At 35.6% G+C, this 16,492-nt stretch overlaps 1 protein-coding gene across 1 annotated transcript in view; it reads left to right on the top strand.

Annotated features, from left to right (window-relative positions):
• The window catches only part of HCN1 (hyperpolarization activated cyclic nucleotide gated potassium channel 1), a 191,712-nt gene that overhangs the window by 21,724 nt on the left and 153,496 nt on the right, over window positions 1-16,492 (top strand). The window contains exon 2 of the mRNA XM_021553855.4: window positions 1,569-1,992. Within this exon, the coding sequence (XP_021409530.1) occupies window positions 1,569-1,992 (424 nt within the window). The remainder of the gene's footprint in view (window positions 1-1,568; window positions 1,993-16,492) is intronic.

The raw sequence follows: 16,492 nt of genomic DNA, 5'->3' as shown, positions 1-16,492 counted from the left end.
TTGTGAAGTTGGTGAGGCTCTGCACAGTTTGCCCAGAGAATATTTGTGGATGCCCCATCTCTGGAAGTGTTTAAAGCCAGGCTGTGTGGAGCTTGAGGAGCCTGGTCTAGTGAAAGATGTCCCTGCCTATGGCACAGGAGTGGTTGATCTTTAATGTCCCTTTCAGCCCAAACCAATCTGTGATTTTATGATCATTGGATAATACAAGAAGCAATCTCTGAAATCTCTGTAATTGATATTCTCCATGCAAGGCTCATGATTCTGAAATGTTTTATGGCCAGTTAAACTATTATTTTTGCTGATTGCCATAAACCTTTTCCAAGATGAGGGTGTGTTGCATGTCAGGAGGCTGGTATTAATGTGATGGAAGTGGCCTGCAAGTCAGTGTTGAAGTGTTGTGCTGATGGTGTGTCCATGATATGTCCCCTGCAACAGGCCCCATTGTGACAGAAGGACAGAGCAGAGAGATAGTTGTGGAGCCACTGCTGCCTCTAATCTTCTAGAAACTATGATGAATCCAAGGTTGCTGGTTAGTTTTGGTACCTCTCCAAATCAGTTTTAGTTGACCAGATCTTGTTCTTGAGGAGAGTAAGAGATTATGTATTGGGTTCAGACTTTTTTGAGTATCCGTTTGAGTTCTTTTACTGCTTAAGAATAGGTTTTTTTGACTATTTAACATTTAGGATTTATCATAATTTGCTTAAAATCTGGAATATATGGCTGTCCCCTGGAAATCTTCCATCAGGATAGAAATTCTGTGTAATGGGTGCATTTACTCAGCATTTCCATCACAGATACTAGAGCTATGAGTCCATCCCTCTACCACACTGTATCAAGCATGGTTAGTATTCTAACAGTGTTAGAGGGGCGCCTTTAGATATTTCCAGAGCAAAAATGGTGAAATGCAGTACCCCTTTCTATTACTCTGCAAATTGCAGCTATTTTTTCTAACATTTCTTAGCTAGCTTTGAAAGAATATAGAATATGAGGTTGTAAAAATGCATGAAAGTTCAGTTAAGTAGATGAAGGTTTTTATGTTATCTAATTATTGTTTCTATTTTTACTTCAGTGTTTTTTTCCTCTTCCTGTAATTTTATTCCAGCACTGTAGTGGTATCAGTACATTTGAAAAGAGATACTGACATTTAATATATCCATTAGGTATTTGGCTTTCCATTTGGACAGAAACCTTAGGAAAACTCTTGCCTTGCTAAAGCACTTCTGATTGGCACAAGACATCATTTTTATCTATATAAAAGCTCAAAGAGGTTTTGACAGGAGTCTGGATAAGTCTGCTCAGTGCCTCACATGCCCACCTTTCAGTGGGTGATATACCATGGACTGATAGGCCATAGTACTACGTTTGTTCTACATGCATGTTTTTGAGAAGAAAGGCACATAATGAAATGTCTTAATTACAGTGGTTTTACTGACTATGAATGTGCTGAATGAGTTAAAGCAATCTTTATAATAATAAAATCTGGTGCTGAAGTTTGCGGCATGATAGGGACTATCTTGTAATATTTTATCACATTACATCAACCATTCTCTTTCTTCCTCTTTTCTTAGGTTTTACTGGGACTTAATCATGCTTATAATGATGGTTGGAAACCTTGTCATTATACCAGTCGGAATCACATTCTTCACAGAGCAAACAACAACTCCATGGATTATTTTCAATGTGGCATCAGACACTGTTTTTCTATTGGACTTGATAATGAATTTTAGAACTGGGACTGTGAATGAAGACAGCTCTGAAATAATACTGGACCCTAAAATCATCAAGATGAATTACTTAAAAAGCTGGTTTGTGGTTGACTTCATCTCATCAATACCAGTGGATTATATCTTTCTCATTGTAGAAAAAGGAATGGATTCAGAGGTTTACAAGACTGCAAGAGCGCTTCGTATTGTGAGATTTACAAAAATTCTCAGCCTGTTACGTTTATTGCGCCTTTCAAGACTGATTAGATACATACACCAGTGGGAAGAGGTAAGATTTATGTGGTTATGACATATTCACTAAGATCTTATTGCTACCCAACACTAGTCAATCTCTCTGAAGAGCTGCACCACAAGAAGAATGTAATACAGTTTTCCCTCACTACCTGGTGTAATTACAAGCACATACTACTAGCAATACCTTTTTGGACAAAACCAGCACAGAGTAACCATCTTCTCTATGCTAATGGCAGAGACCAAAATATCTTTGGCGTTGGTATGATTTGCATGGATGAACTCCTAAAGATGTTACAAAATGTCCAAAATATCAGAATAAGGCACGAGAAAGAAATACTAGAAATTTTGACAAGCACCTAAACCTGCACTAGAATTTGATGACTAACACTTAAATTTTTTAATGCTCTTGTAGTCACAGAGAACTTAAACTTGTTTGTATTTTTCTATTTTAGAAGAAATTGGAACCATCTCCATTGAGTAGATTTCCTAGAATGCTTATTGTTTGAAGGCTGTATGTAGGCTGAATATCATAAATACTGGCCTTCTTTACAAAAAATGGGCAGTTCAAATTTTGAGTCACTGCCTTCTAAACTGTCAACTCCACTGTTTCCAGGCATGATGTTATGCTGCCTTACAATTTGGCATAGTGACTTTTCCAGAAAATTATGGCATTCCGCACTTTGGCATACTTATGGCTAGGAAATGTTTAATGCATTGGCACATACCACCATTTTGTTTCTTGCCTGTCCTCATTTCTGTAGTTCTGAATGTCATCATGTGTTTTAAACAGAAGTGCTAAAGCCATAGGAAAAATAACTGCTGTTTTCTAAACCTTTCTTGCAGTGAGCATAAGGAGAATTATTTTGTAGAGCATTATCATGGAAGTAGTATTAAAATTGATTTCCATAAATTTATTTACCTATGTGATAAAGATTCATTTAATTAAATTAATATTGAAGGACAATTTGGTACTATTTTTGGTGCTCTTTCTGCTGGTTTTCTCTAGTATAATATGCACTTTCTGGTTTAAGAGGAACCTAAAAGCAGAACCATCTCAAATAAAATCAGATTATAATTTAAAATGGCATGATGCTGGATGATGCTAAATATCAAAAATATCTAAAAAATTTATAGTAGTCTCTCAAAAAGCCCCTGGAATAGATCATTATTTTTTATTACTCTATTTGGTAAAGCTACTTTGCCTCTCTGCAAAGCACTGAAAAGATCTTTTTGCACAGAAATAGAGCACTGTAGTTTTTTTACTCAATTCAACTAAGGCAAATGATTAAACATATTTTGCAATTCCACCATAAAGCTGTGCTTTTGTTTCCTCTGTGCTTCACAGAGAGACAACCTTCTGAAATGAATTCAATGACATTATTTTCTGGCAGCTTGATTTTCAAGTGACTGATTTTCAGTCACTTGCCACTGTAAAGGCCTACTAGGCAGAGAAATAAATTCCTTTTTTCCCTCCTTTCCTTCAGTTATCAAACAGAAATCAGTTATTATAAATGAAAATAGTTTAATTACCACACTAAGTGGGACTAAAAGTGACCAGAGTATGTGGTCCAAATCAGCAGTAGTTGCTGTTAGCTAATAGCTGCTTGATTGCAACTTTACCTTTAATTCCACTAGTAAAATCTGTGAAATATGTTCATAGGAAGGTAAAAGAGGATCTAAAGGTAGAGGGTTTTTTTTCCTTTTTGGGGGTTATTTTGAGCCTGTAATAAAGCAGCAAATGTTAGTTGGCTGATTTGAAAAAAATTCTCACATGCAAGGACAGAGAGAAATACATAGTCTGAATCACGTTTTGATAAATCCCAAAATGAAATGTATGAAAGAAAAAAGGTAGGCTTTTTTATTTGTTTCTTTGTTTTTATTTTTGTTTAGCATTTTAAGCGGAGGAGAAATGCAGAAGGTAATGGATTTTCATATATGGCTCCTTGGAAAATGTGTGTTACAATATCTTAATGCTTTAAAACAAACAGACAAAACAATTGATTTGGGATGACATTTGCTGAATTACTGGGAAACAAAAACTGGATCATCCCATGGGGTAGTCAGCAAGACTGCTGCTGGTTTTAATGTTCTCTGTATGTGTATTTTTGCACATGGACAATAAGGAACAACTGTTAACTGATTTTTATGGCACAGAACTGGGGCCTGTTTGTATGTGGTTAAAAGGATTTCATAGTTTTTGTGTATGAGCTGACATGTTGGTTTTAAATGTGGTGCAGATAAATCTGAAATATATGTATTTGATTCCAGAATAATAAGCATTATGTCAAAAATACTGACAGGCTAGCCAGCAAACTCAATCTTCACAATGTGCCAAGAGAATACTTGGATAACTGTTATTCATGGATAACTGATGTATGAACAATCCAAATAGTACAATAAGGCAGTTGTCCCTGTATTTCTACATCCTCAAATAAAAAAGGCAGGCTGACATTGTTTGAGCTTTTCTTTACATATATAAAGAGCTTTTCTTCATATCACATATGTGGAATTCAGGTTGTTGGTATCCTGAACCTTAAGATGAGAAAATATTTAAAAGATTCTTACATGACACTGGTGAAACATGGTTCCTTTTCTTTATCTATTTCAACATAATTTAAGTAATTTAAATTAAGATCAAGTTGCCAGCAGTCACCTAAAGTAATATTGATGTAAATAATGTATGCGTTCCCGAAGCTTTCTCCTCATTAAGTGTTATGGAACAGCTATAGCTTGTGATGGAATATATATGAAAACGGATTGATATATTCATATCAGTCTGATGTTAATTACTTACCCAAATGAATGGGTGAGTGGAAATGGGAAGAAACACTTCAAGAAAGGGACAGGAGATGTGTGGGCAGGAAATAATTTACTGGATATGCAAATTCACACTTCCCTGAAACTGCTTTTTAGCTACAAATTGTAATATTACAGTCCTTTAGACTCCGATATTGAAAATAGATCATATATTTACTTAAATTATATGCAAGGAAAAAAATTATATTTAAATTGGTGATTGTAATTTTGCAGTAAGTTCTGACAGGCGCTTGGTTTGGATTTTTTTAAATTTACATTCCTAAAAGTACTAAACAAGAGGTCGTGGACCTAATTCTTATTTCCTTTAAGTTTTATGAGACTACCTAAACTTCTGACTTTTTAATATTTTTTTGCATAGACTTACACACAACTAGATTATTCTTAGTTAAATATGCTCATTGATCAGTGAACAATTAAAAATACAAACAATTAAAATAGATACATTCATGCTAAATAATATGCTTTACATTTGCCTATTATACTAATTTACTGGTTCTTTAAAATAAAAATATTTTTCAAAACCTGCATAAAAGCCAGACTTCAACAACTTTGCTTACAGCTATTCTAAACACAGACAAGACCTATTAAATCTACAAGTCAGTAGGAGTGGTTTTTCCAAAATGTGCCCTAAGTCTTTTTTGTTCTGGGATGTCTGATTATGTAGAACTAGAATAATTTTTAATGAGAATCAATGCTTATTGCAAGTTATATAATCAAAGTTACATTCTGCAAAAAATCACATGGCAAAATGTGCAAAAAATTTTGAATTGCAGCCATGTCTTATTTTGGTTTGAGTTGTACTGAAATCTGGTTTTGAATTTGCCAAACCTTTTGTGTTTCATGAACTTACCTAAGTATTGATGTCCACTCTAGTTGCTGATAAAGCTCTGGTGTTTAACAAATCACACTCCTGAGCATATCACACTGACATACCATATTCCAAATTTGCTGGTTTATTTCTGATAATCACAGTAATGCAGGTTCAGAAAAGCACATAAATAGAAGCTTGCTGGAATGCTAAGACTTACTAAAGTGATCAAAAATTAAGTGTGTGAGAGCTTTGCCAAATCAGGTCCTGCATTAAAGATTTCATCTGTTGCTCCCAGGCTACCAGCCCTCATTTTCAGAGACCACCACTAGGTGTCCTCTCCTTGTTGTTCTGCTTGTTCCCAATGGTACAAAAGCATATATTATGTGTCTCTCTGATGTTGAGCCATTATTATTTCTAATATAAAATTATTGTAAAAGCAGACGTACCCAGGCAACTGAAGAAAACTCCTACTTCATTAGCCTGCGGTTTTAATGGGAGGAACACAGATGACTTTCTTGCCCTGCAAAAAACCCAAGCAACTTTTTCTTTCACCTCAAGCCAGAAGAGAATTCAAGAGTTTTTTTGCACCTCTCGATCACTGACTTTTTGTGTGGGAAGGGAGAAATGATGAGTTAGATGGGTACTTGGCAGTGTTGGTTGAAAACACTTATCTTTACTGACTGGATTATTAATTTATTTTTATTTTGTTTTAACAGGACTCTGTCTACAAGGCATATGGTTTTCCTATCAATGATGATGTTTTACAGTTTGACTTTTTTTAATTAATAACCTTGTGGAAATGGGAAGTGACATATTTTGCTTTCTTTTATTCTACTTTAATGTCTGTTGTCCAAAGAGGTATTTTAAAGTACATTTTCTAGGCCCTACATAGTTGTGTCAGTTAGCTAATTATGGCAAATAAGCCCACCAGTACAGGTTGAGTGGCAATTTTGAAGTAGATTAGCTGAAAGTAGGACACTTTTTTATTGCATTTTAGAGATACATGAACCAAATACATGTTTTCTGTCTCTTAAGGAGTGAGGGGAGGATATTCATTAAGTAACTTAAGGGGAAATAAGACCTTGAGGAGAAAGGAAAGTCCACCTTCTTTTACTGGCACAAAGTCTGTGAATTCTGTAATGAAACCTCTGTATTTATGTCTTCTGTCCACTACCATCTTGATGTCTACTACCATCAAGAAGATCAAAGTAAGAGGTAGGAGAAAATCCCCAGTTCTAGAGGAAGGGAAACAGAAACACAAACATTGCCTTTTATTTTTTTCCCTTTTTGGAATGTTACTCTTGGAAAATGCCTCATGTATAAATTGGTGAATTTGTGTCCTCCCATATGAAGCCCATGAGTGCGGCCAATTCCATGTTTGCTTGAGAGTTCTTTGCTCTGCAGTCTTCCCTACCAGATCATGATGACCAGCTATGGTCAATAAGTCCTTGGCATGTGCTGAACAGCTCCATCACTATTCAATCTACAGGGCAAAAAAACCCAGACATGCTGTTTGGTTGCATTTTGAAGTGAAGAATCTGGGAGTGCTCCTTGCTTGGCATTGCTGTAGTAGACGAGTTCTCCTGCTTTATCAGAGCAGAGGGCTGCACAGCCCTGTGCCACTGAGGGAATGTGTTGTGCTAGCTGTCAGTTCGTTCCTGGGTGAGACTTGCAGTACTGTTATTCCTCCCTAATTCCATTGGGATGTTGGCTCATGGATAGTCTGTCTCTATGACAGTGCAGTCTTTTATCTGCACAGAGTCAGAACCTGAGCTACTAGCCCTTTTTTTTTTGCACTTAAAATTAGAGGGTGTAAAGGCATTTTCTTTGAGAGTGGTGAGGGTATACCTTGGTAATGTAGTTCTGGTTTGCATATGTGGATAGAAGTGAAGGTAAGTTACATAAATAAGAAGGTAAGATACCTAAATTCTAAAATGAAGTGTTATACAAGTGAACATGTCAATAAAAAAGCTTTTAATCACTCTCATATATGCAAGCCACAGTGCTGTTAATTTTTTTCTTCTTTGATATGTAATTTACAAGGCTATTGTCTGTGTTTTGCTGTACAGAGCACCTAATATAATCTTTACAAAACAGTTAGTGTTCCAAATGGTAAATTATGATGGATCTCATTTCCTGTAAACCTTTTTGTTTACATGAAATTATGCATATTTTAACATTAGGTGGATAAATTGTCTTCAGTTATGTAATATTTTGTAAGGAAAAATTTCAAGTTAAATTATTTGTTTGAGAAAAGTATGTGTCACTGCAGATAAAGCATACATCCATAAACATCACTGACAAAAACTCAAGGTTTTTTTTTTTCTCTCTTTTGAATTCTGTGCAACTGCAGGGAAATACAAATAATAGATAGAGTCAATTAAAAGGCATTATTATCCATGGTGTCCTAATAATAGAATACTAACTGTTGAAAAAGAACAGCGCGTTTGTAGAGAAGGCAATTACTGAAATGCAAGCAAGACACTGAGTATTCTGGTTTTTAATTTCCTGCTTTATGGTCTAGGCATAATCACTTTCATAGAAAGAATAATCCATTCCCCTAGAGAGTAAATAGGAAGTGTAATGAGTGTAAAGTTTCTTGCTTCATCGTTCCTAGCCCCTTTTTAAGGCTATGCAAGCTGAGCTGCCTTTCTTCTGTGCCTATGCCAGGAGAGTAATTGTGTGGTGGTGATGCTTTCCCTGGGAGATAAACCAGGGAAATGTAGAACATAGACTGAGATAAATTTCCCTGAACTGGATGATAACGTTTTCTTCTTTATGTAAGTGTTTGCCTGGCTTCTATGGTAATGTTCCTGGGGGACTTGGCTATAGACCCAATAAGGTGGGTTCACCCTTGCAGTAACCTTTATAGATAATACCAGTCAATCAGGGTAATTGCCTGCTGAATGCACCCCATTTCTGGCAAGGGGGGGGGGTCAGGAATGTTCAGTCTGCTTGCAAGACAGAGCTGCTGGCTGCGCCCCACAGTGTCCTGCTCCCTCCCTGGAGCTGAAGAACTGTCAGAGGAGGTGATGACAGCCAAAGAGCTTTTTGGGCAGCACATAGTTTGGATTGTGGTTCACCATTCGGACACTGCGATACTGCAGGGTCCTTCCCACAGTCAGTGCATGTATTACAAGCTCCCTTGACTCCTGCACTGGTGAGAAGAAAGAGAAAATGTGAATTGGGATTTTTCAGTTATTTTCCAGTTTATTTTTAAAAAGCCAAAATTTGTACAAATTTCACAAGAATGACAATTGTAGTGTTTGTTCCTTGCAAGCTAAACACAATTAATTCAGGTATCTCTGCATTTTCAATTTGTATTAATAGTAACCAGTACAGAATTGCTGTTTAACTTAAATTATTCAGAAACAGTAACTGAACTAAAAGATATTCCCAGTCACTAATGCCATGTAGAATCCTTTCCTTCTTTGTTTTTTTTTTTATAATACCTATAGATTTTTGCGACTAAAGAAGATAGTCATTCCCTTTATATAGCTGCTAAGGAGGAAATACTTAGGGATATTTTATGGTCATTTTATGCTGCCTTAAAAATGATTAGTTTTAAAATAAATTTTTGAAATACACATTTGAAGCCAGGTTGCTAGTCCATGTGGTAAAATATGGCTGGTTAACAGCTGAAATGGGAGACATAGAACCCATTATAATAATTCTTAATGCAGCATATATTGATATGTCTATTAAAGAAAGCCAGAAGATGTCCTTACTGTGTATCATAACTATTTGAAAGCTGAAAAAATTAATTAGAAAATAAAAAATTAATTAGAAAAGTGTATGCCTTTAAAGTGGATATGAAAAATTTTAACATTTTCCTAGCATTTGCCTACAAAGGGGCATTTTAATTTTTAAATTAAGTAATCATTTATTAAACGGTGAAAAGATAATTAATTAGATTTCAATTTATTATAATTCTATGTATATATTCTATTTATATGTTCTAATTTGAGAAGAAAATTGTCAGTTGAAGTGAACAGCTTTTAAAAAAAAATCACAAGCCCACCAAGTGTATTCTCTTGGTTCTCTTATGTGCAGAACATTGTGCAGGTGAAATTTTGAGGGATTTTGTAAGAGAGCTCTGGTTATCTCAGAAAGGTCTAAGAGGTAGAAAATAGAGATACCTGTAGAATTTGTGCTGTTTAGGCCTTTCATACACAGTTGCTTTTGTTTATTTATTCTCCCAGTGAGTCATGTCCCTGAGCTCATATGGACATTCTATTGAACAAATCAGGACTGAAATTATATAGAATTCACTGCATGTCAATAGGTCAATAATCATGTTCATGTTGATCAGATTTGACAACCTTCTAATACAGTAAAATATCTATGATAGTACTCTTAAATAGGTTTCTGTTGTTATGGCTCCCATTGAGGACAATGGAGTGTATTTTAAGAGTTTATTAGGAAGAAGGGTCTGTTTTTAAAGGATATAATGGCCTGAGTTTACCATTTACAGAGTAAGATGCAAATGCATCAACCTATTTAGAGAGGGTTGAGGAGCTGAGATGGCAGTGTAGAAATGGCTCTACCATTTGCACATTATATTAAATTAGTTATTTCTAACCTGAATATCATAGAGTTCATTCCAAACAGGTATTATCCCACATGTGTAGGATTGAAATGTAGTTGTGACCTGGAAAAAACAGGGAGATCACCTAATTTAGAGATTGTCAGAGCTCCTTGCTTCCAAGCAGAAATGAAGGCTGTGGTTGAACGGTTAATCTCTCCTCACTACACTGCACTAGAAAGATGCTCTATTTCTCACCATTTTCTCCTTCCTTAACCCAGGCAACTGTTTTGCTGTGATCTTTCCATGTATTTAAGCTCATAGCATTTTGGTTGTTACTTTTTTATCTTCTTAAAACATATCTTTTTTTTCCCCATCCTCTCTTTCAGAACCAATGGGCTTAACTATACATCTGCTTAACTTAGTACAGTGTCTTTTAATTGCACTTCCTTTCTTTCCAGTGAATGCTCCAACTTGTTCTTGACCTGGCAGAAGCTGCTGCCATGTGGTGTATTTGATGGCATTTCTGTTTTGGGGGTTGTGACAAAAGGGTATACAATACCTGCAATCCTGCTTTGAATCTTATTGGAATGTCCCAGGTGAGCAGGTGTAGGAGTGGAGCCCTGTATATGCATGAGAGGAACCCATCTCTAACAAAATGAATGTTGGAAGGCTACTTACAATAACACTGCTGTAATCTTTGCTAGAACCATGGACCTTGTTCAATTGAACTGCCTGTAGAACAGAGGAAAAAAAACAACCAAAAAAAAAAAAAAAAAAACCAAAAACCAAAAAAAACCAAAAAAAACCAAAAAACAAAAAAAAACCAACAAAAAAACCCCAAACAAACAAACAAACAACCCCCCCAAAAAAAACAAAACCAAAAAAACCCCCAAAAAACCACCAAAAATAACCACCAAAAACCAAAACCAAAGAAACAAAACACCAACCCAACCTCCCACACTCCCACACCAAACAAAAGCAAAATAGAGAAAACCCCAAGAAACAACGCGAATCTTGAACATGAGTGAGCAATGGTAGTTCAGACAAATGTGTATGTATGTATTTCTGTGAATATGTCTTCAAGGGTGAAGGTTCTTACCCTTCACTGCATCTTTTAGTAGGAACACTTCACTCTGTACCTATGAAAAGAAAATGAATCTATCTATGATTTTTATCTCTCTGGATTAATTCTCCATGCATCATATACTCAGTTTACTTTAAGTGACTGACAGTATTCAAAGATTCATGACAAGTAGTCCTTTATCACAACTAAAAACTGTAAGTTTCACTGTTCAGTTGATACATCTGTTCATACTGTAAAGATACTGGCATACAAAATTTATGGCCAAAACTTGAACCTGGAAAGCAAATATTGCTGTGCATAATTTAAAATAAATTTCTTTTCAAGAATACCTTCCTGTGGGATTTCCAAAAGACATTATTGAAAACCATATAGTAGTTTTCATCAGAATGATCGATTTTTCCCTTAACCAAAGACATGAATTATGTCTTCATCTGTCTCAAAAATAGCTGGGCATCCCACATGAGAATTGTTTCCCAGCTGGGGAAATATGACATCAGATATATTTTAAAAAGGAAATGGGAAAAATGCATCTGAAATGTAGTTTCAACAGGCAAGAAGTAACTTCTAGAACTCTGCCTTGTTTTGATTACCCAGAAGTTTTAAAATACTGAGTCCAAACAAGTAACTTGAATTTTTCATGCAAGGACTTTCAGATGAATTAAGCAAAACACTGTTTTATCTCCAGGGTCAGTCATATGAATCCTTTTTTTTCCTATCACTTGTTCATTTTTCCTAGGGCAAAATCAACCTCTACTGCAAAGGTTTTTTTTTCCTAGGTGTCAAATTTGATAACTTAAAACACAGCTTAGCCGACTATGTATATCTCATTATGTTTCTGATAACACCTGCGTATCAAAAATACGTATATTTCTTGGTCTATTAAAAATAAATTGTAAAAATCAGTCTTTTTTGGGGCATTCTTGATGAGTATAGTATATGCAAGGCACAAGAAATGAGGGTGTCAGAGGTTTGTATGGCTAGAATGAATATCAACGCTGTAATCTTTTTCATTGAAGTAAATAGTTGAAGAGATAGATACCTTATTTAAAAAAAATTCCAGAACAAATTTCAATAGAACTTTATGTGCTTTATTCCTTTTCCGTTTACTTTCTCATTGTTACTCTTATGGGAGGTGTCTATTGATACCTTTACAGTTTGTGTAAAGAGACCATAATTCTGCAACACAGCTGAAGACCTGAAGTCTGCAGCTAAATTGTAATTTTAAAACTACACATGTCTGTATTAACCTAGTTAGAGCTAAGAATTTAAAATCATTGTAATAGTGCATTAGGGCATTATTTATTATAGATACAATATTTTTCTTTAAGCTCTCAGCCTCAAGTAGTGAATTGGTTTCTTTGTCATAGATTTGAGCAGACAATGACAGAAAAATTGTCAGTTCAATATTTGATTTGTGACTTCAGCATTGAAATATGAAAGGAAGCATATATAGTTAAAGTTTTGGTTTCTTTGTGAATTATTTGCGTACAGGTCTCTTGTTTCTTTTCTCATTTAGAAAGGTCCACATGAGTCATGATCATGGTCCCATGGATTTCTTTCCCCTTTTTTTAAACATTTAGAGGGTTTTTTTTGTTGTTTTCTTTGTTGTTGTTGTTGTTTTTTCTGATGTGATAAATATCACAACGGTCTCTAGCAGTAATGATTATCAGCTCATTTAGAATTAGAAAATGTAACCCAGTGATGGATTTTCATCTGTGTAGTGCAAAATAATTCCCCACCAATTAAAAATCAGTAACTTTTTGCTGAGTCATAATAGAGGTATGACTTGAGATATTTAAAGTTGTAATTGCAGGTTTATTTTACATACTTGAGGAGTTTTCCTTTGAGTCACCTTTTTTGATCTTTTGATCTAAGGTTCTTGAAGCAACAATGCACTTCTAGCTTTGTGCTCCAGTGCTAAATATATTTCAAAATTTTAATGATCTATTAATCCCTATTCACCTTACACCTAGGGAAGATGAGAGGACAGGGAAAAGAGAAAAATCCAGCGAGAGAGGGCAAACTATCTCATGCCCATTTTTCCTTTATTACTGATCCTTCTTGTTGCCTGCTGCTCTCTAGAAAACCAATATAAAAAAGCTCACCTGTCATACCTTCTGTGACTATCATCTTTTATTTTAAGCTATGTGAAAATTTGCAAGTGGTATGACTGGTGGTATCACAGACTTGATCAATTTTTTTCTGTTACTCTGATACTCACTTTGTCACTGGAAACTGAATACTCCATTTGTTTCCCTCCTGAATGTGCTCTTGTCATTGAAAGTATTCATCAGATTCAGATTGGTAAGAAAGAAACAAGACTGATGACACCTCACAAGAAAATATCTCTCTGAATGTCTAGGAAAGAAAGTATGTTCAGTGTAATTTCTGCTCAGTCTGCTGAATAGTGCTTTCATTAATTTTATGTGTATTTTTGTTTGAATATACTTTTATATTTGTTATTATGGAAACAATGGCAGATTTTTACAGAAATCTTATTTCTATCTGGGCAATTTGGGCCGTTTAGTACACTAATGGAATTTTGACTGTAAATCACAATGTCTGATATTTTCTGTCATAAGTTTTTTTGGCTTTGTAGTGTTCACCTAGCCTTACTTTTATTTCAGTTTGTGGTTTGTTTTTTTTTTGTTTGTTTGTTTGTTTGGGGGGCTTTTTTTTACTTGATTTTGGTTTTTTGTCTTTTGTTTTGTTTTTGGTTTTGGTGTTTTTTTCCATTTCCTTAACAGCCACCATCTTTTAATCTGTGTTTATGTTTTGGGATTCCAATTTTGACAGGCATCTCGAGGTTACTGGTAGTATTATTATCATGCAACAATTGAAAAATTAATAATAATTAGTAAAAATGAATTTTCTCGCTGCTTATGAAGTCTAGTCAATTGCCGTGTTCTAGTTCTTCAGTGTTCATGAGCCTTTAGTTGTCTGGACTCCTTAGGCTAGTTTGGGACATGTATAGAAGCAGCTACCTAGAGGACATCAGTAGGATCAGGTATACACAGACCCCATCAGGCAGGAGTAAGCCGCAGTTGAGTGGTCTTTGTGTTCTTTTGTGATCAGTAAGCTTGGGACTGAAGTGTTGCAAGGGCAGTAGTTACACCATTTCCCCCTCTCCATTTGCATGTAGTTTAGCAAGGTAGGGAGATGAAATTTTGGGGCCTGACATTTTTCTTTCCACCGAATGACTTATACTTCATAATATGATTTAGTAATGCTGATATATAAACCTGTTAAATATTTTTCAGCATTTTCACATTTCAGATCTTTTACATGGATAAATTTTAACCAATTGTATTTTTAAATTAAGCTACAGATGTACTTGAGTGATGTACAGTTGAAAAATATGCCCTCACACATTTGTCCCACAGTATCTTTTCAGCCCCACACCTCTTCCTTTATGTTGTCTTGGGAAGACATAAAGCCTGTGCTCTGTTCTCACAGGCAGTGTCTCTGGAGTACTAGAGCCTGCTACTGGATTAGTAGTTCTGTGTGCCTCAAGTCTAACTGAAGACAGAAAACATGAGATGTTTTAGTGACAGGCTAGTACAAATAAGCATACCAAGACTTATGCTCCAGTTTTTTTCTTACATTTGAAAGCGAGAGAAAATTGATTTTCTAATCTAGACTTGTCGTATTTGCTGAGTTAAATGAGGGGTTTTGCAAGCCATTCAAGATGAAAGTTACAGGATGTAGAACTTTTCCACTGATAAAGTTTATTCATTGTTACAAATTTTCCCCTCAAGTGGCAGTGCTTTAATCTATGGAAGGAAACAAACCCAGGGAAGTCTACTATATCATCTATAATGTCTTGAGGAAAATAATATCTTCCTTCCTTGGTCTGAAGGGCTTCAGGCAGGGTTGGCATGGGACAGAATTGGCACTGGCACACTGCCCTATCTGACCTGATTTGATTCCTTGTGCCAGACTAAGCACCTAATGGAGCGGGTGGGAGCACTCATACTCATCATACATCATACTCATGATGGAAAGGCAGCAAGGCTGCATGTGGGTTGTGTGGAATGACTGTTCCATGACATGGAGAAAGGACAGCCCTGACATTTCCCATTGACTAGCTGTCAGCAGATATGCATTCCCTGTTACGTCTCTTAGCAGCACCATCTGAAGTGTTCATCTCTTTCCAAAGATTGGGCATGGAGCACAAACACCATTAATCACTGGAAAGCAAACACTTCAAAATCAGGGCTTTCTTAGGCTTGACTATTAGAGCTACTCTCAAGCTTCTGGCTTGTGATAACATAGAATTTACTTATCTACAGGAGAAATAAGGTATATGACCTGGAGAGAATTGGAAGGTGTAGCTCCTTTAGTTTTACCTTCTAATATTCTGAAGCCAGTGATCTTGTCTCTGAGTTCAGCTCAGCTGAATTCAGTGAGGTGGCACCAATGAAAATTTCAGAATTTTCTATTTTACTGGTAGAAGCTCTGGAATCTCCTTAGGACTTGGTTTGGTGACCCATTTCATTCACTTGCAAGTGGAAAATACATAGGCCTGCTGAAAAGCTTTTTTAAATGTGAAACAGAAGAACAAATCCGACCTTTTTAAACTTTTATTTTAAAGCTGCTGTTCAGTTTAAGTGTAGGAACATGTTCCATGATTGTGCCAGAGCTTTGCAAGAATACTGCTAGCATTCAGTTACCTTAAATGGTATTCTCAGACTATTTCTAGAGTAGCAGGGAAAGACTGATTCTCACTCTTCACAATGTTTCTCATTGCAGATCAAGTATTTATACATGAAAAACAGTTAGGTATTCTGTGTTACGCTTTTTGAAAGAATTCTCATAGATTTGTTGAGTACTGGGAGAAGTGTTTAGCTTACAAGTGTTTATGAAAACCACTATGTAGGTAAAACAAAATCAATTATAGTAACTCTTAAATGGATAGAGGTACTTCAGAGGCATTAGATGCTTTGACCCATTATTAGAGTCTCAATCTTCTACTTACTATGAGTGTTTTAGAAAAAAATATTCAAATGGAAAAAGGGCATTTTAATGAGCTTTTTATCCTTAGCTGGTCATTGTGAAGTTTTACTACAACACATAAAAGAGGCACGTTTCTGTAGCAGCTTGGTGACTTAATCTACTTACTGATTGAAAGTGTGGTGAGATAAACTATTGGCAGCTAAAAAGATGATAAAAGGTGGTCTAGCATTGACACAGATCTGCTGCACTTATATCTAATCAATATAAGAAAAAACAGGGAGCCAAAATGGCTCAGGAAAATGGAGCATGGCATTAAAAAAGGCTAGAGTAAGAAATAT

Source organism: Lonchura striata, chromosome Z (genome assembly GCF_050655825.1).
Source record: "Lonchura striata isolate lonStrDom1 chromosome Z, ASM5065582v1, whole genome shotgun sequence".
Classification (NCBI taxonomy): Eukaryota; Metazoa; Chordata; class Aves; order Passeriformes; family Estrildidae; genus Lonchura; species Lonchura striata.
This window is presented reverse-complemented; position numbering and strand designations above follow the sequence as displayed.